Source organism: Gobius niger, assembly GCF_951799975.1.
Source record: "Gobius niger genome assembly, chromosome: 23".
Classification (NCBI taxonomy): domain Eukaryota; kingdom Metazoa; phylum Chordata; class Actinopteri; order Gobiiformes; family Gobiidae; genus Gobius; species Gobius niger.
The window spans coordinates 5,327,554-5,352,450 of record NC_136874.1 but is presented as its reverse complement, the minus strand read 5'-3'; the positions used below and the strand labels follow the sequence as shown (position 1 = coordinate 5,352,450).

Sequence of the window (24,897 nt, the reverse complement as noted above, 5' to 3'; positions counted from 1 at the left end):
GGATCTGAAAACAGCTGAGCCCCCGCCCTTTGGAACTCACTCACACACTTTAAATCAGCATCAAAACCACCTCTTCAAACGAGCTTTTCCTTAAACCCCTTCTGTGTTTTGTTTTATCCCACGTGTAAAGCGTCTTTGAGTGTCCAAAAAAAGTGCTACAAGTTTGGTATATTATTATTTTTATTTATTTATTTATTATTATTATTATTTTTATTACTATTATTATTACTCTACTCACTGAGCTACTGCCACGTCGAGCAGGAGTCTTTAAATGTGGATAATCTCAGATAAATGAAGATTCAGCGTTTAAATCCAGATCCACCAGAGTCTGAGCTTCTGTCCTTGTGTTTCTTCACCTGAGTCCGAGGCTTAAACTCATGTAGATCACAGGGGACCCAGGTCCCTGAGCTCCTCCAGGTCCCTGAGCTCCTGCAGCTCCTCCAGGACCCTCCATGGCCTTCATCACACGAGGACAACCATCCACGTCTGTAGATTTAAACCTTCACTGGTGACTCAGGTCTGACTGAGTGCTTGAGGAGCTGGAGCTTCTTCAACCTGATCATCTGCTGGACTCTCAGTGTGTTCTGATGGTCCAGGGGTTAAAAAAGCCTCTGCTGCTCAGACGTGCAGGGTTCGAATCCCGCCTGTGCCAGAGCTGTTGATCCACTTCTGTCTGTGACGTTTGTTCAGACTCAAACCACATTATAGTTTCAAACTAAAGGATCAGACGTCACACATTTAACCAACAGCTCCACTAAACCACACTATACTTTAAAAGTGCTGCTTTCTGTGAGAGAGCGGGAATCGAACCCTCAACCTTTGGATCAGGGACGCTTTATTTCAACTGTCTGCTCTCGTCACTGAGAGTCAGTTCAGTTTAACAAACTCATGACAGTGACACTGAAGCAGCTCCGAGGTGCTGATGTGGTCGAGTGGTTCAGATCTCGGGTTTTAAGAAGTCTCTTCTGCCCTGAGGTCCCGGGTTCGAGTCCCTCTGGGTCTGTCTGCTGTTGCTTTTACACCTGAGAAACACAAGTTTAATAATGAATGAACTGTGCATCTGTTGAGTCAAATAAACTCATAACAGTGACAGACAGTGTGCAGATGTGGTGCAGTGGTTAAGGCACAGGGCTTTAAGAAGACTCACCTGCCTGAGGTCGTAGGTTCGAGTCCCACCTGTTGCTCCACATCTGTAATTTAGTAAAACTCAAACAACACTATGGTTTAAAACTTCCTGTGAGAGAGCGGGAATCGAACTCTCAACCTTTGGATCAGGGAAGCTTCACTTTATCCAACAGCTCTAGTCACTGAGCTCCTGCCACAGCAAACACCTGGAGTTAAATGTCATTAATATCAACAAAATCAACTGTGCGTCTGTGAAGTGAAGTCAAGTAAACACATGACAGAGAACATCTGCATCCTGATGTGGTTGAATGGGTAAATCACAGGACTTTAAAAGTGTGTTGACCCTGAGGTTCTGGGATCAAGTCCCACCTGAGTCAGTTTGACTTGAGCCTGTGATGCTTCTGAGAGCTGCAGGGTTTTAGTGACATTATACTTTAGTGACGACACTAAGTTATAAAACTTCTTCATTGAGGAGGAATCGAACCCACAACATTTGGTTCACAGACGACACACAAGTAGCCAAACACTCTACTCACTGAGCTACTGCCCTGACAAACTACAGTGTATGTTTTTGTTTTGTCTGGTACGACTGGTCGACCGAGCCTCTTCCTCCCTGAGCTTTACTTCTATAAGCTCCTATAGAAGAACCTGAACCAGATGAAGCAGAGCCGCGGTGGCTCAGAGGTAAAGTCACTGCACTATGACAGTGGGTTTCACAAAGGTGTGAAGGTCTGAAGGTTGTGGGATCGAGCCTGGCTCTGGTCTCAGTGTCACTGAGGTAAACAAACCGGTCAAAAAGGGTCAAAAAAACAAAGGGTCAAAAAACAACAAAAACAGGTTAAAAAAAAAAAAGCGTCAAAACAGGTTGAGAGAAATGAGTAAAAGGGACAAACTCGGGAACCCCCCACCAAAACCAGGGGGGGAAATGGGGCAGCGACAAAAAGGGCGGGAAAAAAGGGGACAAAAAGAAATTTTAAAAAATTTTTCCCGATTTTTTTTTTTCCCCACATTTTTTTTTTTTTTTTTGAAAAACCCCCACAAAAATGTGTGAAAAAGCGACAAAATTGGGTCAAAAACGACAAAAACGGGTAAAAATGGGTCAAAAAAACAGCAAAAGTGACAAAAACGGGTCAAAAAACGAAAAAACGAGTCTAAAAAGCGACAAAACCAGGTCAAAAAGGCTACAATAGTGACAAAAAAGGGTCAAAAAGCGACAAAACTGGTCAAAAACGACAAAGTCGGTTCAAAAACGATCAAAACGGGTCAAAAAAGCGACAAAAACGGGCCATAAACGACAAAACCAGGTCAAAAAGGCTACAATAGTGACAAAAAACGGGTCAAAAAGCGACAAAACTGGTCGATAACAAGAAAAACTGGTCAAAAACGACAGACGGGTCAAAAAAAGTGACAGAAACTGGTCAAAAACGATAAAAACGGGTCAAAAATGACAAAGTCGGGTCAAAAAAGCGACAAGAGTGACAAACGTGGGTCAAAAACGGGTCGAAAAAAACCCGACAAAGACGGTAATCCCCAAGAAAGTGTGTCTGACAGAACTAAGTATTGGAAGGTGCGAGAGCAGAGAGAGGCAGAGCCAGGTTACTCTTTGGAGAAAAATGTCAGATCTCCGTTTATTGAAGAGGTGAAACAGACTGGCCCCCTGACCACACAGGACTTCCCAAGAGTTCACAAACTCAAACATAAACAGTGACTTGAGGTTACAGAGTCATGTCTGAGAGAGGAGGAACTGAGCCCATAACATTTGGTTGACAGACGACACACCAGTGAACAAACGCTCTTTTTTACGCTTCGTTTGAGTCCGTAACTGACCGGAAGTGAGAGGACGCTGGCGCGGTTTGGCGGCCGCTTCTCAAAACGGTTTTTACGTACCGATGTCGCCTGGTACCAGTGTTTGCCCGGTCGTCCGCATCTGCCGCCTGTCACGGTGTGACTGTGCTGTGAGCTCCCGGGGCTGCCTACGGCCCAACCCCGCTGTGTTCTGCTCGAGCAGCGGAATACAACCCGGTTACTGGCCGGCCTGCTCCCCGGAGCAGCCTGTCCGCAATGCGGCTCCTGTTCGTGGCTTTCCTGCTGCCTCTCCGCGGCTGTTTCCATCCCCGGCTCCGACCATGGCGCTTCACACACGTCCTCGCAGCTCCTCAGATTCAGCCACCGCGCACCTTCTTCACTGGACATCAGCACAACTCTGCAACAACACCGTCTTCTCCACCGAGGCTCCCGTCGCGATCTCCTCTACAACTTCAGCGGTGAAACAGTTTCCATCTCTCCAGTCCGCGCGCAGCTCACTCCCTCTCGTACACCGGCACAACAACATCCGCATACGTCATCAGCGCACTCGTCACGTGACTTCAGACAGCGCTCTTCAATACGAGATCAGTCAACAAAAAAAGCTGCTCCTCTGTGATTTCATCACCGACAATAAAGTGGATTGACTCTGTCTCACTGAAACCTGGGACAAACCCATGGACTAAAGTGCATTAAATCAGAGCACCTGGATCCTCCTACACCGACATCTCCCTCCGCCCCGTCTCCATCCCAGCTGGATCTGAAAACAGCTGAGCCCCCGCCCTTTGGAACTCACTCACACACTTTAAATCAGCATCAAAACCACCTCTTCAAACGAGCTTTTCCTTAAACCCCTTCTGTGTTTTGTTTTATCCCACGTGTAAAGCGTCTATGAGTGTCCAAAAAAGTGCTACAAGTTTGATATATATTATTATTATTATTATTATTATTACTCTACTCACTGAGCTGCTGTCTGAAGTGTCTGAGGGACTCTGCACGCACCTGGACACTCTGGTCAGAGCTGATGAGTCTGACACCCATCCTCTAAAGCCGCCTCCAACCTGGAGCTCGTTGAACCAATTTAACACGACAGGAACCTCAATGAGTTCTTTTACTTAGTTCTGTCAGACACAGTTTTCTTCACTAATTGAATCAACGGTTTCTTCAGTATAAAGGAGGACCTGTTCACTGACTTCAGGTTACAGAGCAGTGTCTGAGAGAGCAGGAATAGAACCCATAACATTTGGTTCTCAGGCGACACACAAGTGAACACACGCTCTAGTCTCTGAGCTACAGCCGGGTCAAACTACAGTCTTTAAATGCCATTAATCTCAGCAACAGGAAGTCCAGATTCAGTTAAGCTTAACACGCTCATGACAGTGAAACTGCACCAGCGGCTCATGTGGTTAAGTGGTTCAGATACAGAGCTATGAGATGTTTCTTCAGCCCTGAGGTCGGGGTTCAAGTCCCCTCTGTGTCTGTCGCTTTCACATCTGTGTGAGAAACAGAAATTCCGAAATTCACTTCGGATTATAAACGACACAAATATAACCGTGAGCTCTAATCACTGAGCTACTGCTGTTTAGGAAGGCAAGGAATTAACGTTACTAATCATAATAAAATCAGCTGTGCATCTGTAAAGTAAAATAAACTCATAACAGTGAGAGAGAGAGAGCGCTGATGTGGTCGAGTGGTTCTAGCACAGGGCTTTAAGAAGTCTCCTCTGCCCTGTGGTTGTGGGTTCTAGTCCCACCTGTTCCTTTCAAGTCTTTCCAATTGTAATTTAGTAATACTAAACAACACTATAAGATTATACTTTCTGTGAGAGAGTGGGTATCAATCTCTCAACCTTTGGATGATGCACTTGAACCAACGGCTGATGTCCCTGAGCTACTGCCCTCACTAAATGTCCGGAGTTAAATGTCGTTAATCTGAACAAAATGAACTGTGCATCTATGAAGAGAAGATAAATAAATCCATGACAAAGAAACTCTGTATCCTGATATGGGTGAGTGGTTAAATTGCAGGGCTCAAAAACTCGCTTACAAAATGTTGTGTCTCTCAAGTCCTGGGTTCTCGGCCCCCCTGTGTCAGTTTGACGTGAGCCTGTGATGGATCTGAGAGCTGCAGTGCTTTAGTGAAATTGTAGTTTGGTGATGAACTGTGCAGATACACTTAAGTTTAACAGTGGTCGAGTGCTTCAGACGTCGCGCTCATGCTTCACTCCCTCCACAGTGTTGTGAATTCAAATCCCTGCTTTGATTATCCACTGAATTGTCTCTCCATTCTCTTCACTTTAACAATTGTTTAATATAAGTTAATTTGTGTGCAATAAATATCATTTTTCATAAAGTACTCGCTCTTTGCTAAGTGGCCCATGAGGAAATAAAGTAAAGTAGGTCAAATGCCCTGAAAGGTATTGAAGAAAAAATAAAAGATGTAAAATTGTGCAAAATGACCCGTCGAGCTTTATAATCATGTGTTGCTGGTCCCTAACTGAGCAGAAAGTACCAGGACGTAGGCTAGTTTAAGTGTATTTCCATCAACTCGCCAATCAGGGAGCGAGTGGCCTTTCCCATCCCAGTAAACATATTTTCGCTGCCCGGATACCTGGAAAATAACTGGAGAAAATGAGCTTGTGTAGATGGGGGTTAAGAGGTTAAAGACACAGATGATCATATGAAATCATGATCACTAAAGCAGTGCTGGCTGGACTTGAACCGACAAACTCAAGTGGTGCTTTCTCATGTCAATACTTAAAATAACTTCATCCATTCAAAATCCAAACTTATTTGCAATACAGAACTTTATTTACTTTCACAGTATTAAAAAGTCACAATTAAATTCACCCCATTCATTATATTAACCCTCAAGAGAACATTATAAATTGTGCAAAAAAATGTGCAAAGTAGTGACAAATCCTCCCCTCATTCAACAACATGCGATTTGTAAGCAAGTGAACGAAAACACACATTTAAAATAGTTCATTTAGCATCATTACAAATTTAAAATCATGCCCTGTATAAGTACATGTAAACAGTGGCTTGGAGCAATCATAAAAAGGCAAGTTAAAAACAACATTTTAACAATACAAAAAGTGGGAAATGGCAGCAGAATTTCCCCTTTTCTCTGCTTGTAACTTTGCACCGGTGAGTGTGGACGGATTAGCAGTCAGATTACAGCCCGGTGACACATAAATAAGTCTCATGGTTGGTTTAAGCACACACAGGTTTGCCAAGTGCGTAACAGTGCTGAAAAAATGTAACAAAAATGTGTCGAAATCAAGAGCAGATCAGTTAGAAACTTAAGTGCATTAAACAATAAAAAAAAAAAAGGAAGTATGGTTAAAAAGTAGGAAGGTAACATAGCTTTCCAATAGAATTCAAGTGCCAAAACATTAAAAAGATGGCTACCCAAGTAATGCATCTCTTTATAGACTACATATAAATAATAATTCGTATTAGGACATATTGTATTTATATCAGTGTGTCATGTTTATATTGGAATGTCAGACGTGCCACAGTTGCAAATGTCTTCCATGATTTGCTGGTTTGCATTCACCTGTGCTTGTAAACCTAACCTGCTCAACCAAAGAAGTGCGTTTTGGGCCTGGACCCGAGCCGCTTCTGCAGATCCTCAGTTCCGTGGAAAGTCGTGCTGTGGACGAGCTGCGACGTCCTCCACTTGATCTTCTGCAGCCTCGGCTTCATCCTCGACAGCGACGACCTCCTCTTCAGCGGCTGCTCGCTGGCGCCCCCGTCTATCGAATCGCTGTCCCCGGAGCTGGTCAGCCTCCGGAGCGGTCTCGGCCTGACCTGGAGGACATTCGTGAACCGCCAGCGCTTGCCCTCCACCTTCGGGCGATTTTCGGTTTCGATTTCGTACGCGCCGATTATGTCCCTCATGTCGACGCTGGCTTTATCGGTCAGATACTGGCACGCCTTCCTCCCGCTGTAGTCACGTACTTCCACATCTGCGTTGTAAGCGCCCACCAGCAGCTTCACCACCTCCATGTGACTGTGCATGGCCGCGATGTGGAGCGGCGTGTACCCGGTGTTGGACCGCACGTTGACGCTTATCGGGATGTGGTGCTGTTTTGCAAAGTTCACGATAAGCGCGATTAGTTCGGGCTTGCCTTGCTTGGCCGCCCAGTGTAAACACGTAAAACCGGTTACAAAATCCTTTTTCAAAACCAATCCTGGGTCGTTGGTCAGGAGTCTTTGCAAGCTCCCCCACTCCCCATCGGAAGCGCAAAGCATCCACTCGTGCTCCAGCGGGTCCAGCGCGATGGAGTGGCGGTCGTCCTCCAAACTGCACGACGCAATCGACGCAGAGTCGCTATCGCTCAGCAGGCTGGATTTGCGCCTGCCGATGTTGCGTCGTATCTGCGGGGAAGTGCTCATCATGACTTGGATGAAATGTCTGCGACTTCTGGGCGTATCGTCGCTCCCAGACAGACTCCGCGCGTCATCCTCCGCGTCTGGAAGTCTCCCCACGTCTTCTTCTTGCTCGTTTAATTCCTCTGATGTCGTAACTTGCTCGGTTTGAGTCAATCCAAGCGTCTCGCCCTTTTCCCTGCCAGGGTTTGCTTCAAGTTCGGGCAAGTTGAACACCGGTTCCTGCGCAGGTAGTGGCGACGGCTGAATCACCGTAATCACAGGTATATCCACTGCGGGTTTCCCCTCGCTTTTAGAGTCCCGTTTCTCTCGTTTGACGCTTCCACGGTTCCCCATTGTGCCTGTGCTGCAGTCTTTCGCAACTACGCCAACATTACCTTCGCTCTGGGCTTGCTCGCAGTCTTGTAAAGTCGCCAAAACACGCGGAACTTCTTTTGCGTGCCTGTAATCCGAGCCAACAGCGTGCACACCTCCAGGTCCCGCGGGCTCCTTCACGTCACGTCCGCTCACCTGGCCGCTATTCTCGCTCTTTTCCCCCTCCTTCAAAATATTCTCCTCGCGAAACTTTTTCCTCAGGCAAACATATTTAACTCCGCTGTCAGTCTTTACGAACGCCACGTTGTCGACGCAGCTCTTGAAAAGCTCACGCGCCTCCGCTTTCTGCTTCGGGTCACTCGGGAAAAGTGATTTAAAGTGCTCCACAAGCTCGGCATTCTTCGCCCGACCCCCGTTCTCCCTCAAAAACTCCAAAATAGCCTCTTGACTGCACTCCGCCGCCATCACAAAGACTGTAAAGCAGGTTAATCGATGACTAAAGTACTTGAAAACATGCTAGATCGGTGCCGTCTCCCAAAGCCAGCCTAATCTGTGGCGTCTCCTAGCAACCGGGCATCACGCTTGACAGTTGGACCGTACCATTACCGGAAGTGGGGGATTCTAACTACCACTTTTACACATTTTTGAATAATTAAGAGGGATTTGAAAACAAAAAACACATTGACACATTCAGAGTATCCCGTAAAACGTATCTGGATAATAATTAGTGAGAATTTCAAACACATTTCCTGTTTTGTTCTTTTTAGCAACTTTTGTATCCCCTGGGGAAATGGTTCAGTTTAGGTTCAGGCGTTCATTCATGGGCCAAGTAAATACACAGGGCGTGAAAAAGTGAACTGTAATCCTTTGTTATTGAGCAATGCACTTATTCATCTTAAAGTTGTGCAACATGACGGATATTTACGTTTGACTGTTAAGTTTTACACGTCGACAGATCCAAATTTAACCTCTTAATCTCCACATGAACAGAGCACTTTCTCCAGTTTGGCAGTGCCCAAATCTAAAAGCAAAAATGTGGCAAAAGAGTGACAATATCATGCCCGGAAAAGAAAAACGGGATAAAATTGTGACTAGAATGAGATGAAAAAGTGATGAAAACACATCAAAAAAGCAACAAAAAAACAAAAACATGACAATAACATGACGAAAAAGGCGAGAACACAACAGAAACGCTCCCAAAATGTGACAAAAAAACACAGCAAAGCAACAAAAATACATTAATAAAAAACGTGATTCAACGGTGATGAAAAAGCAACAAAAGACAGACAAAAAGCGATGAAAAAGTGACCAAAACACAACAAAACAATATGAAAACACAACAAAAATGTTTCAAAAAATGCAAGAAAAAGTGGTGACATCAAGACAAAACAGTTATGATCAGTTTTGTAGGTCTTAGCTTTCAAATAAGGTGTTACATTGGCCTTTAGGCTGTAAGCGGCAGTCGAGAAACCTTTAGATTTGGGTAAAACTGGACTGGAGACATTGCACTCGGTTCAGAACCAACCATCCTAAACTATTATTCTATGAAATGTAATGATGCTGTTGTAGAAACATTAATCGCACAAGGCAACAATTCAAAACAACTTAATTTAATTTCACACAGTGTAATAAAAAAACAATACTACTACAACAATCCCTAACAGACAGACATTTGTTTTATTACAAACAAAATTCAGCAGTAAAAATCATGAGGCTTGTTGTTTTAAAGAGTCCAGAGCAGGAAGAATGTCATCGAGTCGCGTCAGTCCTTAAACATACACATGAAAACAACATCAAACCATTTTCAAAAACAAACTCCGATACTGCGCTCGTGTAGGGTTTACCTAATGTCTGCAAGATGTCAATAACGAGTGCGTGAAAGGCAGGGAAGAACTCGTCGTGCTCCTTCACTTTTTGGATAATACTGGAAAACAAAACAACGGGTTTCACATTCAAAACAAAGCGCTCAGTAATTTCAGCTTTACCTGTCGATGTCGCCTTCCCCGAGCAGATCCTGAAGAGCCGACTGTGGCTGAGAAGTCGCCAGTCTGGAGACGACGCTCACCACCTCAGCCGTCGTCACTCTACTGTCTGAAACATAAGAAGAAAGATTTGATTTATTCCTTTAATCTGCGGTGCGTCTTGTTTGTTACCCAGACTGAGCGTGTCCCGGATGTTCCTCATGGCGTTGTTCATCTCCCCGAGTCGACAGTAGACTTCATTCATCCGAGGATAGACTCCGCTCAGAGACGAGACATCGAACAGCTTCTGAAAATGGGCCACCATGGAGCTGAGAGTGTGTCGGGTGGGGCTCCTCAACACCTAAACACACACAGTATTACTCCAAAGACATGTCCAGAGCTGTACTGTACTAGTATGTACTGTATAATACACAGCTGTACCTTCTCGTCGTGCGCTGAGGTGTTTTCCAGCAGCGTGTCGACCAGCAGCATCATGTCCTCCACTTTCACAGGTTCAGGGGGACACTCCTCTGAGGGCTGCCATGGCAACAGCCTGGCGGACAGTTTGTTTAGGCTCTGCTGCAAATCCTACAGCGTGCAGAAAGAAAGGAAAGCGTTTTCGGATAACTGGATCATCTCTGTAGGGCTGGGTAGTCATTGATACTCGTCTGGCATCGGAAAGAAAGTTTAGGTTCTACCGGTTTCGAAAAAATATTAAAAGTATATCTTTGGATCCAAGTTTTGATGCCTGTTGGTCCAGGGACAGCATTAAAGGACGTGACTTTGTTGTTTCAGCTCAGATAAATTATTGTTTTCCTCCTAATTTTTATTTTTCCCATAAAAAACAGAAAATACCCAATGTTTGCCCCATTTTCCCCAATTTTTTTCCTTATTTTTGGTCCAATTTTTTTCCTATTTTCCCCACTTTATTTCCCATTTTTTCCCTTATTTTTCCTCATTTTTTCTTTTTTTGACCCAATTTTTTCTTGTTTTTCCCGATTTTGTCCCTTATTTGTACACATTTTTGCCACAATTTCCAGGGACAGCATCAAAGGAAGTGACTTTGTGGTTTCAGCTCAACTAAATTATTGTTTTCCTCCTAATTTTTACTTATATTTTTCACATAAAAAAAAAGAAAATACCCAATGTTTGCTCCATTTTTCCCGATTTTTTTTCTTATTTTTGGCCTATTTTCCCAAATTTATTCCCTATGTTTTCCCTTATTTTTGCTAATTTTTGCCAGAATTTCTAGGGACAGCATCAAAGGAAGCGACTCAAATAAATTATTGCTTTCCTCCTAATTTTTATTTATATTTTTCCCATTAAAAAAAAGAAAACAAAATGCCCAATGTTTGCCCCATTTTTTCCTTGTTTTCCCGATATTTTCCCAGATTTGTCCCCCCAATTTATTCCCTATTTCTTTCCCTTATTGTCCCAATTTTTTATTACACAATTTTATTACAAATTTGTGTATGTTGTTCTATTTTGTGGTTCAAGATGACAAATGTTTTAGTATAGGTATCGGAAAAAAAAAAGTAACGTTACCCAGCCCTAAATCTATGCCATTAAATGAGTTAATTCAACTGTTCAACTTCGACTGCTTTACCTTGAGCCGTCTGAGCTGCTCCGCCCACAGCTCCAGTGTCGGGACCAGAGGCTGGGATTGATTCGGTTTGAGAGAATCCGAGCGAGGCTTCAGTCTGTGCAGCCTCAGCGGAGCGTTCGGGCCGGTCACCACTGAACTGACCTCACTCAACAACTGAGGGAAGAAAGAAGTATTCACTATTACAGCAATAAAACCTCACACCTGCAGTTTTCACATTTATACACTTACCTGTTGGTATTGAGCACATAATGTCGACTCGGAGCTGTTGTCGCAAATCTCAAAGGAATTTTCATCTTGAGACAATCTGGGAAATAAAATACATCCAAAAAGTGTGAGTGTTTTCTCCATTCTATGTCATTTCAATTGTGGATTTACCTCAAGTTGTAAAGCTTCTCGATCCGTCTGACTTTGTGTTTGTAGAATTTCAAGTCTTTCAGTGTCGGCCTGAATATGAAACCGTGAGGAAAACTGTAAACATCTGCTTTAATTGTCAATGTGTCATGTTAAATTTGCACCAACCGTGTCTCCAGCTCCTGTTTGAGACGCTCCACTTTCTTCCTGAGATCTTCTATTTGAGCTTGACCGTCTTTCTGCTGCTCCTGAAACGCCTGAGGAATTAAATCACAAACTGTATTAAACAAAGTGAAAGCAAATCGGTGTTAATAAAAAGGTTCTTAATTTACCTTGAAGATCGTTTTAAAAGTTGGAGAGATGCTGCTGGAGGTGTGATCAAGTTCTGCTTGTACCGTCTCTTCTTCTCTCTCTGTTCTCCTGCTACAAATAAATCAAAACTTTAAATCGACAGGTTTTCATGTTTCATTACTTTATTATTACATAGTTTTGCATCAGCGGTGTGGCTGTTTCATTTCACAAAACAAGCTGATGTTTAAAGCAGAACTAAGTAACTCATGCCCTTAGAGGCCATAAGCGCCACTGCAGGTGTCGTAGCATGTTGTGTTTTTTTACTCTTTAATTGTCCGTGAGAGTAAATACTATGCTCACAGAAAAGACAAAAGAAAAGAGGGATATCGTTCATCCAATTACACAATGGAGGTGATTTTTTTCACTCAAACTTGGTTGTAAATACTGTTTAAGTGGTGCTAGCCCACAGTTAGCTTTGCCCGTTAGCCTGTTAGCTTCTTCTTCACGATTCCATTACTGTGTATTGGTGGCTCCGACCCAGTGGCAGTGAAGTTGCAGTTACAGTTTTCTGGCCAGAGACACTAGGGGGAGATGAATCATCCCATCAACCCCCAGAGGGACTACGAAAAGGATTTATTAAGTTACTTAGTTCTGCTTTAACTCTGTACGTTTGTAGTGAGTGGTCTAAACATGAATTGAGTGGCCACATTTTGCATGCTAATAAAATGTTCATTACCTCAGTTCATCAAGCAGTTGGGACATTTTGGTTTCGTAGTGGTCGATCACGTCTAAAACCCTGTACAGACGAGATAGAATTAGGAGGCAAAAACTCAACACCAATGAAGAGCAAGGACAGGCTTTTTACTTAAACCGTTGCTCTTCCGTGTAAGAAGAAGAAGAAGAAGATCTTTATTTATATAGCGCCTTTCACAGACATAGTCACAAAGCGCTGTACATGAGACAGTTGTACATTCACTCCAGTGTAAGTCTCACATCACTTAAGATTGAAATAACTTCTAACTTATAAGCCCGTCTCCACAGTGATCCTGAACACTCTGATATTTAAGGGATTCTCCACTCACGGCTGGTCCTGCGCTGAGCTCTGCCTCGCAGTCCTGCGGCAGATTTGTTCAAAAGTTTGACTCTGTCGAACCACTCGCTGCTCCTCTTCTCTCACAGCAAAGAGCAGCTTCTTCTGGAGCTGAGAGACCTCGTCTTTCTGCTTCATCAACGTCTGCTCCAGGTCCTGAACCAGCGTCTGCAACACACACACATAGACACACAGAGACACACAGACACATACGCACATAAATGAGCGGACAAAAATGTGAGTGTTTTAACCTCTTAACTGAGCACATTTTCTCCAGTCTCATGTTTTCGTCTCTTTTTGTTGCGTTTTCATCATGTTTTTGTCGCTTTGTGTGGCTATTTTTTTTTTTTTTTACAGCTTTTTAAATTGCTTTTTAGTTCCAATTTTGTTGGTTTTTCATTGCTTTTTTTGTTGGGTTTTTTGCCATTTTTTTGCCACAATTTTGTTGTTTTTCTGTTGTTTTTCTATCATTTTTTTGTTGCTGTTTTGTCACGTTTTTGATGCTTTTTCATTGCTTTGTTGTCACTTTTTTGTAGAGTTTTTCTCACTACTTGTGGCTTTTTTTTTTTTACATTTTTTCGACATGTTTTTGTTGTTTCTCTGGCATGTTTTTTGTCACTCTTTTGTCGCTTTTTCTTTTTGTTCTGTAGTTTTTTTGTCACTTTTTTGTTGCTTTATTGTCATGTTTTTGCTAAGTTTTTTTTCTTCACTTTTTTGCCTAGTTTTTGTGACTTTTTGTTGCGTTTTCATCCTTGTTTTCATCTCTATTTTGATCATTTTCTTTCTTTCAAAGCTCTTAGATTTGGACAAAGCTAAGGTGACTAAACCGTGCTTGGTTCAGAGGTTGAAACCCGCGCCTCACCTGGGCCTGCTGCTTGTCGCGCTGCAGCTGTTGCACCTCCCCGTGGCTCTGGGCCGCTCTCCCCACACACCGCTCCTCCAGCTCCTGCACCCGCACCCGCACCTCCTCCAGGAGAGACTCCAGCTCCGAGGCCCTCTGAGCCTGAGTCAGGGAGCGCCTCATGTGGCTCTGCACGTCCTCCCTGTGGAGCAAACACACACATAACAGTAAAGCAAAACAGGTCATTTTATCTGTGGCTTTATGATTGTACTTCTCTTCATCACCAGCAGAGGGAGACAAGCGACTCCTTCAAACTGAGATAATCATATAATTCTCTTCTTGCTCCTGCTTAGTTCAATTAGTAATGACGCTTTGACAGATGATCTCCCCGTGGGTGGTCTGTGGGTTCGTCTTTTATAAATAATGCATCTGCGCTGGATGTGACGGTATTTGGAGCTCGTATCTGGGATGAGGTTGGGTGACAGTGACAGGTGGTCTCTGTGCTAAACTCACTCATTATTCATTCTACATTTTCATTCTACAGACACTGACTCGCTAAGAACTGTACACGCTATATACGCCGGAGGAATGTGGCACAGAACGTCACAGCACTGGAAGAACCGACAGTTTAATACTGAAGAGGAGAGTTAAGGTTTCTATAGTAGAACTGGTGTTTTTACTCTCAAATCCTTAACTTCTTAGCCTGAGCTTCTTGACTGGAGCCTCATGTGAAAGCTAAGACCTACAAAACTCATCTAAGCTTCCCCCTAGTTTTTGTTCTCATGTTTTAGGTGTTTCTGTTGCGTTTTTATCACGTTGTGGTCATGTCTTTGTTGCTTTTTTTTGGGTCACATTTTTTATAGGTTTTATCACTTTTGTTGCTTTTTTGTCATGTTTGTGCTACATTTTTGTTAAGGTTTTTTCTGTCACATTTTTATCAATTTTTTTCAGTCAATTTTTTTTTTTTTTTTGTCACATTTGTATAATTTTTTGGATGTTTTTTGTCTTTTTTTGTTGTTTTTGTGTCCAATTTTTTATACATGTTTTGTTGTTTTTTTGTCACGTTCTCATCAATTTCTTTATTTTTTTAATGATTTGTTTTTTTGACACATTTTTTTATCATGTTTTTGTCGCTTTTGTGTCAACTTATTTGTCACATTTTCTTTTTTTTCCTGTCTAATTTTTGATACGTTTTATCACATTATTATTGTTTTGTTTGTAGTGTTTTGGCCACCTTGTTTTTTTTGTGTACCGTAAATGTGATCAAGCCACAAAAATGTGTCCAAAAGCTGTCAAAAAAGCAACAAAAACATAATGAAAACACCAACAGAAAGGACAAAACCATGACAATCATAATGAGGAAGAAGCTTAGATCTATTTTGTCGGTCTTAGCTTTCAATTGAGGTGTTACACTACTGTAGAAAAAGCACTCAGTTAAGGCGGGGGTTAAGAGGACTCTCACTTGAGCTGGTTGTTGGTCCGGATGAGCTCCTGGATCAGCTGCTGCCTCCGCTCAGAGTCAGTGAGCATCACATTGAGCGTCGCCCGCACCTCGGCCGCCGTCCGTTTGTCCAACAAAACCAGCTCTGCGGACAAAAAGAAAAAAAAGCTAGAGGAAGGAGCTCACAAATGGAAACACATCCATTTTACTTATTTGTAGCATTTCGATTCAATTCAAGCTTCATTAAGATTAAGAAGGAACTGCATCATTAAAGTCTTAATTTTCCAAACTCCTCGTTCTCACCTGACAAAGCTTTATTCTCGACGGGATCAGCGAACAGCACAGGTTTGAATCCATGATGCTGCAGCAGTTTGTTCACGTCGCCCCACTCCACCTGCTCCTGCTACAAAACAAAAGCACATCTTAGATCGACTAAAGCACCAAAGAATTCACCTCATACGGTTTTCTATGGACCTGGAATTGTTTGTAAGTCCATAGATAAATATAGGTCTTATTCCCAGAGTGCACAATAGGATTCCTGGTGGTGTCCATGCCATGTAGCTGTGTCTCCTTTTCTCTTCAGCCTAATCTGAACTGTGTCGCTATGACAAACCACAGATGATCAGGTTTCCACAGACCCCGCCTTTACTACTGATACTACTACTGGAAAGGGATGCATGAAAGACAATCCCCAAGTAGGTCCCACTGGCCTGACACTACCAGTTTAACTCCCAGGGGCAGCACAGGAGACAAGACGACAGTAAATAAGAGGTCAGGGGTCTCCAACTAGGTTCTCTTCAAGTTCAACATCTTAACACCCATCTGAACTGAGCACATTTTACCCAAATCCAAAAGATTATTGACAAAAAACAAGAAGAAAACAAGGATGAACACACAACATTAAAGTATTAAAAAAGTGTCCAAAAGAGCAAACAAAACTGACAAAAACTCAGCAAGAAAAGTGGCAAAAAAGTGACAAAAACACAATTAAAAAGACGTGACAAAAAAAAGCAATGAAAGTGCAGCAAAAAAGTGACAAAAACTCAACAAAATAGTGGCAAAAATGAGATGGAAAAGTGATAAAAGTTACGACAACATGGCAACAACGCGCTGAAAAAGATCAGTTTATATCAGTTTTGTAGGCCTTAGCTTTCAAATGAGGCTTTACACTGCACGGCTGTAAGTTCCAGTCCAGAAGCTTTTAGATTTGGGTAAAGTCAAACTGGAGAAAATGTGCTCAGAGGTGAACCTGACGACAAAATATCAAGCTACATTCACAGATGCATCTTCTCTTTGAGTTATGAACAGACTGAACACCCACTTAAAGAAAGGAAGAAACAACTGTTCTTTCATTGTGTGAAGAACAAGAGAGAAGCCGAGGCAGGCTCTCTGAATCCGCATTGTGTTTCGACTCTAGAGACGATAGAAGATCGCTGGCTACACAGTGTCAAGGAAGAAAGCATCTTCATATATAATTTTAGTTTTTGTCAAAGTTCAAAGCTCAAGGAGGAAAAAAGGTCATAGAGCTCAGACCAAAGGGGTAAATTGGGACACATAAATCTGTTCATAACACCACACATAGTTCATCTTAATCCCAATGAATTGTAACACCTGATATGAGAATGACTTCAACATATTTATTCAATATATAACAAGAAATGTATATATGTTAGGCAGTGTCCACAGTCTGTTCACAATGGAGTAAAAATGAAACATTTGTGATTGTTTTACTGTGTAATCCGCTCTCACCTGATCCATAGTTTCACAAAATCTGCGAATAAAAACAAGAAGAATATTTTATTATTTTTTAATATATATTTTGCGCATGTAGTTTCTCCTGCAGGAATATTCCCAAAACTACAACATAATAAAATCAAAAGTTATTCCACGTACAGTGCAGTGCGATATATATATATGAAACTGACATACTTTGTTTAGCATTAGCTTCTTAGTAAAAGCGCATTTCCCTCTTTTTTCCGTTAAAATTCACTTCCTGAACGCACTTCCACTGCACACCCACTGTTATCGCTTCCTGTGAATCATACGACGTCTTTCATAACACAAAACCCCGGAGAATTGACTTTTTTATCCTCTCAAAGTTGCAGAAAGTAGGACAAAACAAAACAAACGCTACACTTCCGGGTTATTCAAACGCGCCGGGCCTACGTCACACGGCAGGCCACGCCTCCTTCCGCTGCCGAGGCAACGAGGAAAAAAAACATTGGTGTGGTTAGCTCAGGGTTAGCTCGGAGCTAGCGCTGGAAACAGTTTGTAAAATGTCTAAGGGGCACATGCTGAGGAGCTTCCTGAACCAGCGGCTGAGCGCGGCTGCGGACGACATTTATGACTTCTTTGGAAGCACCGTGAAGGAGTACGAGGACGAGCTGCGCCGAGCCAAAGACGAGGCCCAGAAGAAACAGCGGCTCCTGGACTATCTGTGTCCCAGGGTCCAGCAAGTCAGAACCCAGACGGTCCAGATCCCCCCCGCGAGTCCTGCCCCTCGTCCTGCACCCGAACCGGCCCCGGAAAACCCCGAGACCCCAGAGCACATGGTGAAAGAGGAGCAGGAGGAGGAGGAGGAACAGAGCACCAAGCAGGAGGAGCAGCAGCTGCCAGTGTAGGCCTCACACACATCTGTAATGCAGATTATTTCAACCTCTTAACCCCCACCGGAACCGATCTCCAGTTTGGCTTTACCCGAATCTAAAAGCGTCTTGAAAAAAGTGTCAAAATGGCGACAAAAATAGATGAAAACGAGGATGAAAAAGCGACATAAATGTGTGACAAAAAAGTGATGATGACATGGCAACAACATGATGAGTTTTGTAGGTCTTAGCTTTCAAATGAGGCGTTTACACTGCTGTGACTGGAGTGGATGGATTTGGGTAAAGCTGAACCGGAGAGTTAAGGTTAAGCGGTTATTGGTAACACAGGACAGTCAGTATTTGTCTGTTTTTCAATCTATAAAAGAGATTTGAATTTGTGATGTCGTGTTTTATGATATGTTTCAGGTCTGTCCATGAGTCCAGTGAAGTTGGTCCAAAGATAGTCGAGACGACATCGCTCCAACAAACACAAGCTGAGCATCGAGAAGAACCGCAGATCAGCTCAGAGCCTCATTTAGAGCCCGAGGAGCAGCCAGGCGAGTCTTCTGCGACTGACAATGACGACGACTGGGAGCCTCCGCTCACCCGCTCAGCTGTGCAGAAGGAACATGTTGCTGATGAAGGCGGCGCCAACCGAGTCCAGAGCAGCGAAAACGTAGATTTATCCCTTAAAAAACCTTATAGCTGCTCCTTCTGTAAGAAAACATTCAGCGTGCAGTTGAAAAGGAATAAACATGAGCGATACCATGAGAGGTGTGACACAGACAAGGACAAGATAAAAGAGCCACGTTTCAAGTGTTCCGAGTGTCCGAGAGCGTTCATTCATAACAACAGTCTGCGCGTACACATGAGGACTCACACAGGGGAAAAACCTTTCCTCTGCTCAGTTTGTAACAAAGCTTTCAACGACAACAGGAATTACCAAAACCATGTCAGGATACACACAGGGGAGAGACCATACAGCTGTACAGTCTGCAGCAAAACGTTTGTTCAGAAGAGTCATCAAAATGAACACATGCTGAAACACACGGGGAAGAAGCCTTTCGTCTGCTCAGTTTGTATGAAAGGCTTCACCTCCAGGTCCAGTCTGAAACTACACATGAAACACCATTTAGAGGTGAAACCCTTCAGCTGCTCGGTGTGTGATCGGGGGTTCATCCACAGCCGGGGTCTCCAGGCACACATGAGGACTCACACCGGGGAGAAACCTTTCACCTGCTCGGTGTGTGAGAAATCCTTCTCCGACGACAGTTCTTATAGAAACCACCGGAGGATACACACAGGGGAGAGGCCTTACAGCTGTCCCATCTGCAAGAAAACATTCACCCAAAAGAGTCATCAAAACCAGCACATGCAGGTTCACACAGGGAACAAGCCCTTTAGCTGTTCACTCTGTGACAAAATATTCAAATACAAGTGCAGTCTCAATGCTCATTTTGTGAAGAGCCACACGGAGGAGGAGCCCTGCAGCTCGGCAGTCGATACGGAAACCCTGACCCAGGTGACTACGCTCATAGAACACATGGAGACCGGCTTAAAGAAGAAGCCCTACAGCTGCTCAGTGTGTAAGAAAGCATTCAGAGATAAGAGATGTCTAAAAATACACACAAGGATTCACACAGGGGAGAATCTGTTCAGCTGCCCGATCTGTAAGAAAGAATTCACCCGAAACAGTCATCGAAACGAACACATGAGGATCCACTCAGGGATAAAGCCTTTCTGCTGCCCAGTTTGTAAGAGAGGCTTTACCTACAAGAGCAGCATGACATCACACCTGAGCACACACACGAAAGAGAAGCCCTTCGGCTGCCCCATCTGTAAGAGGAAGTTCACCCGAAAGGGCAGTCAGATCGGACATATGAGGATCCACACGAGGGGGAGGCCTTACAGCTGCTCAGTCTGTAAGAAAACCTTCACTGACGGGAATCTGCTCATGACACACATACGAGTCCACACAGGGGAGAAGCCGTACCGCTGCTCCGTCTGCGACACCAGGTTCAGCGACAAGTGGGTTTACGAGAGACACATGATCTCCCACGACCAGGAGGAGGACGCGCAGGAAACACAAAGCTAAACGTGCTCTTGTAATTATGGACAACACCACTGACCGAGTAGAAAATTGCAAAAATATGTTGATGCCTGAGTTCCCGAGCTGAGATCACCTTTGACCTTTCAATGCGACAAAGCAGCGATAATACATTTTTAAACCTTTGAGCAGATTTTACTAAAACTATGCATAGTAGGTTCCTCCCATGAAAACAACATAGTCTTTATTTTTGTAATGTCATTGTGTGTGGGCGCAGATTTGCTTAAAGGACTTTTTTTTAACTTTGTTTTTGTTCATTACAAAAAATAAAAGAGGAAGTCACTAAATTCAAATGTTTGTTGTGTCTTTTTAACTTTCTCAACATATTTGTAGCAGGTTCATGAGCACATTTCACAACACAGCAGGGTCACTGTCGCTATAATGTCAGTAAATTCACCTGCAAGTTCATGAATTTGATACAAATACAATAATTAGATGCACAATGTTTCCCTCACAAGTGTCTAAAAGAGAACATTCCTTTACATTACCTGCAATAACAAAATGTGGTACAGTGCCTTGTAACACACACACATGACCAGCAGATGGCGGTAGATCACACAAGGTTTATGCACAAAGCGCTTCTCATTCCTGAAAGCAATAAAGTTCCTCAAATCCAAAGCGTATTCTATTTATTGTGTATTTCCACACACTCAGCCAGGATTTAGTGGAGTAAACATGTATTTATACTGTTACATGTTTGTGCCTTACAGGAGAAGAATCTATCACTTTCATTCTTCCTGTAAATTGACAAGTTACTGGTGATTGTGGAAAGAAATTCTCCAAATTCTCTGTTTCCCTGTGGTCTCGCCCGAAGCCTCGCGACACCTCCGGCCTGAATGTCACCGGATGAAACCGAGCTCTGTCATGAACCCTCCCCGTCTGCGGCGGCGGCGGGAGAAAAGGTCACGGATACATCTAAATGCAAATCCCCAATTAGGCTCGATACTGTCCCGTGCGCGAGGAAATGCTCGTTGATCACGCGCAGGTTCGTGTTTGATGGGAGCTGATGGATGCTGAGTGAAGGGCCGATTTCAGAGATGGACTGAAATTATTGGCAATTTAGGCGTTTCCCGCAAAGGTTCTTGAAGGTCGATTTGAAATCCGGTGTGAGAGATGATGATTCCTGTGCTTTTCACTCTATGCTTTATATAACAACAACCCAATAACAGACTCAAGTAGTGATACAATATATATTAAAAGAAAGGTTATCTGGCAACCTACTGAGAAAACCACGGCCCAATCAATATTATCCATTATTGACCAACAAAACAACACAAAACTAACAAACTGTTCTGATCTGGGGTCAGTGCGGTCGGTCACGTCTTGATTCAGCAACAGGAGGCGCCCAAAGAACCAGATCACATGACCTGAACATCCTGAATGACCAGGTTATTCCATCAGTGGATTCCTTCTTTCCTGATGGCACGGGCGTATTCTAACATAACAATTCATTCAGCAAGCTCACATTGTGAAAGAGTGGTTCAGGGAGCAATATTGACTTTAAAGACCTCCGCTGCCGGGTTTATAGTTGAAAAGACATCTTGATAAGTACATTTCACAGTTGAAGGTTGTAAGCCATTAATTATGCAAGAAATCTGTGTTAATTTGACAATAGCAAAACCAAAGAAGAGCCAGTGCTTACCTGTAATCCTGGATTTTCTACTGTAACATTTACAGATTTCTTTTTCCTAAAACACAGATTTTATTTTACCATGAATTGCACAAGAAATGGATGATAAATTGACAGCAGTAATCTGTGATAAAAACAGATGAGACCGTGTTTAAAGCAGATCTAAGTAACTCTTGCCTCTAGAGCCATAAGCGCAACTGCAGGTGTCGTAGCAAGTTGCGATTTTTTTAACTTATTAATTGTCTTGGAGAGTAAATACTACGCCGACAGAAAAGGCGAAGGGAGAGAGGGATATTGTACATCCAATTACACAATGGAAATATTTTTTTTTCACTCACACTTGGCTGTAAATACTGTTTAAGTGGTGCTAGCCCGCTGTTAGCTTTGCCCGTTAGCCTGTTAGTTTCTTCTTCGTGACTCCATTAGTGTGTATTGGTGGTTTTCTGGCCAGAGACACCAGGGGGAGATGAAAGACCCTCCAATCATCCCATAAACACTTGTATTACCCCCACAGGGACTACGGAAAGGATTTATTAAGGTAAACACGTTACTTAGTGCTGCTTTAACTGTAAACCGAATAACATGGATCCTGTATTTTGTTTTTTTACAGTGTGAGCTGGATCGGTGTCACAGGGTCTCAGATCTTCAGAGATGTGAGTTTTATTTGGCCGTGCAGTGAAATAACTTAGATACAGCTGTGCAATATCGCAATACAAATAACACATCAGGATCAAAACAAGGCTCAAATGTAAGTAAACTAGGAAATGTTTAAATAAAACTGAACTTTTACCCATTTATAAGTCGATCTCAGTCAGATCTTTGGCGATGTTGCGACACATTCAGGCGTCTTGTGACTGGTTTCTGTAGGTTCATCAACTGTTCTCTCTTCAAGAAGATCGTCAATCATCCAATCAGCATCAGCTTTGTGTTGAGGGAATCACCAGCACACCTGTCAGCGCGTGTTGCCAGATAAGCTGGTGTTTCTCCACTTTGAGCTTTAATGTGCTGATAACAGACGACCTGCTGTAACGACTTGTAATCAGCCACAGTCTTGACTTTTCCGCCGCATCGACACATCTCTCTAATCCCTGTATCATCTCGAAGCCCCATAAACGCCTCCCCTCGACGGGCCGTAATCTCTGCCCATAAATCAGTCTCCGAAGCAGGTCAACGGCGCCCGCGGCTCTGCTCAAGGCTCGCATTTCCATTTTAATTTTCTGCTCCGGGGACTTGACGAATGCGCACAGTAGCCACGGCTCTTCCCCCGCGCCGCCCGCCGCCCGCTCGGGAAACCACAGTGACCTCTCCGGGACGGGTTTGGATTGAGTGACTTTGAAATTGGACGACTTGAAGAAGCAGCTTTAATGGTGGTTAGATAATGAGAGCGATTAGCATGTGGGAGTTCTGTGTGGAGTCTGCATGTCCTGCCTGTGTCTAGAGGGGTTTCCTTTGGGTGCTTCGGTCTCCAAACCCACATTTTCCAGTGACATTCTGGGAAGTCAAAGCATTAGCAAGGGTTAGTATTCCTGCACTGTCTGAAGCACTGTTTACTGGAGTTATAAAGCGACTAAAAAGTTATCTGCAAGCACTTAGTAAAATGTCCATACTGTCTTCTTTATTAAACAGACCTCAGCTCCTGAGCTGAGGCCTGCTCACTCCGAAGGACCTCAGTCTCCTCAGAAGGTGGAGGCGACTTTGGCCCTTCTTGTACAGGGAGTTGGTGTTGTGGGACCAGTCCAGTTTATTGTAAGTTCAATATTATCTGCAAGCAGTTACGAGGCTATTGTGTGGTTACAACCTGCAAGTGGATACTTCGAAATGAGATGGATAGAGACAAAAAGCCCATCTTGCCTTAAAGGAACAGGCCACCGTTTTTCCAGACAGAGAAATGTTCTTACCTGAGCTTAGACGAGTTGATGTGGACCTGTCTGGTCTTCGTGCCCATGAAAGAGCGCGGTAACTTCCAACTTCACCCCGTTTGGAGCTTTCGGAAGATGCTGGGAGACGCTAAATGCAAACATCACAGACCAGACAGGGAATGCAGGGAATCCGACAATGCTCTAATGAAAACGCATAAACACATTTTCTCCACTGTTTAAACTCTGTGTGAAAACCAACCCCTTCACCCCAACACCACCACCAAGACTTCAGCTTGAAAGCTCAATTACTGTTCAGTTTGTGTTAATGGAACTTGATGTTCAATAGCAATATCAAGCCAAAGCGCCCCCTAGTGTGTGTTTTAGTAGTAATAGTAGTCGTAGTAACCAGGATGTAGAGGTGAAATAACAGTGTGGGTTTTTCCCTCCTTCTTGTGACTAACTGTGTTAAGAAATGATTGTATTTCGGTTCATTTACGTCCATTTGGGGCGACTGTACGAGCGCTGACTCCCGGCCGGGCTCCATTAACCGACTAATGAGGTCTGATTGAGCAAACGAGCCGCGGCAAATTAGGGAGAGCGACGAGAGGGAGAGGATTCCAGCTCCGAGGAGTCCAGGCTGGAGAGGTTCGTTTAGACGGGATCAATGTTAGCAGCGGAGAGAAGAAGCTCTGATGTGGAAAAAGTCAATGTTGTCGTGTGGTCAGTGAGCGACGCCGAGATGATTCTCTACTGCCAATCTGCTGGTTTTGTCAAATATTGTGGGATAATGTACTTGTTGTTCTTAGTTTTAATGTTATAATGAAAAACATGCAAAAACTCTCCCTTTACAATGTTTATTTTACAGCATTTTGTCGAACCAGGAAACAAAACCACTCCAACATGGCGGCGCTAACGCTTTCCCACGTCATGTTTGATATCCACGTGTAGAACGAAAGGCGACTGAGATGGTACAGTGATCTAAATATGGCCATTTCCTTTCTGGGGGAAATATACTCTTATTTTTTTATCAGTAATCTACAGCAAAGGTTTCAAGAAAGCTACGTGTTATACAAGTGGGCGTGGCCTAGCCGAGGGGGTATAAAACTTCTGCTCGAAATCATAACATCCTCCTCTTTTTAGTTGTTTTCAGGTGGATAATGAAAACATTTATCACACAACACTTAATGAGGGGGTATTATGCTTTTTTCAATCCCATAGCACCAGTCTATATCACACAACAATGATGACCAAACCTTCTGTTGGTCTGTAAATGCAGTAAATTAGAATAACTGCCTTGTATAAAATGTCTCTCTCAAAATGGCTGTAGTGAATGTCTTGAAATAGGCCTCTGTCTCTTTAAGAACCTCTGAGCCTTTCCGACACGCCCCCTCCACACGCTGTCTGTGGCATCAGCGGGGAGGGGGTTCTGCTGAGGAGCAGTGGTTGGTTACTCGGCTGGTGACGAAAGCTCAGAGGCGTCTCCAGGAGGTGGGGG

General features: G+C 43.5%; 3 protein-coding genes across 3 annotated transcripts; 1 reads left to right on the top strand and 2 right to left on the bottom strand.

The window, feature by feature from the left end:
* Positions 1–6,512: 6,512 nt before the first annotated feature.
* On the bottom strand, positions 6,513–8,253 carry LOC306981842 (ankyrin repeat domain-containing protein SOWAHC-like; the record flags this gene model as incomplete). Its single annotated transcript, XM_079581568.1, has 1 exon — positions 6,513–8,253. The coding sequence occupies exon 1, from the start codon at positions 8,103–8,105 to the stop codon at positions 6,513–6,515; it is 1,593 nt and encodes a 530-aa protein (XP_079437694.1). The 5' UTR covers positions 8,106–8,253.
* Positions 8,254–9,310: 1,057 nt separating this feature from the next.
* On the bottom strand, positions 9,311–17,278 carry cep70 (centrosomal protein 70). Its single transcript, XM_079581715.1, has 17 exons — positions 17,151–17,278; positions 16,971–16,992; positions 15,525–15,624; positions 15,243–15,366; positions 13,802–13,982; positions 12,932–13,107; positions 12,586–12,645; positions 11,891–11,981; positions 11,727–11,815; positions 11,583–11,651; positions 11,436–11,511; positions 11,208–11,360; positions 10,043–10,189; positions 9,794–9,962; positions 9,626–9,731; positions 9,485–9,564; positions 9,311–9,408 (listed from the first exon to the last, which is right to left on the bottom strand). Exons 2-17 carry the CDS (start codon positions 16,977–16,979, stop codon positions 9,347–9,349), a joined length of 1,692 nt encoding a protein of 563 aa, XP_079437841.1. The 5' UTR covers positions 16,980–16,992; positions 17,151–17,278; the 3' UTR covers positions 9,311–9,346.
* Positions 17,279–17,497: 219 nt separating this feature from the next.
* LOC306982183 (uncharacterized protein) lies at positions 17,498–19,901 on the top strand (the record flags this gene model as incomplete). Its single annotated transcript, XM_079582024.1, has 2 exons — positions 17,498–17,838; positions 18,233–19,901. 2 exons carry the CDS (start codon positions 17,498–17,500, stop codon positions 19,899–19,901), a joined length of 2,010 nt encoding a protein of 669 aa, XP_079438150.1.
* Positions 19,902–24,897: the final 4,996 nt, after the last annotated feature.

Coding starts and splice junctions, on each gene's coding strand:
- cep70 (XM_079581715.1), bottom strand. Junction 11,982..12,585: donor CAACTGCTTGATGAACTGAG/GTAATGAACATT, acceptor ATTTATTTGTAG/CAGGAGAACAGAGAGAGAAG. Junction 9,409..9,484: donor TGACATCTTGCAGACATTAG/GTAAACCCTACA, acceptor TGTATGTTTAAG/GACTGACGCGACTCGATGAC.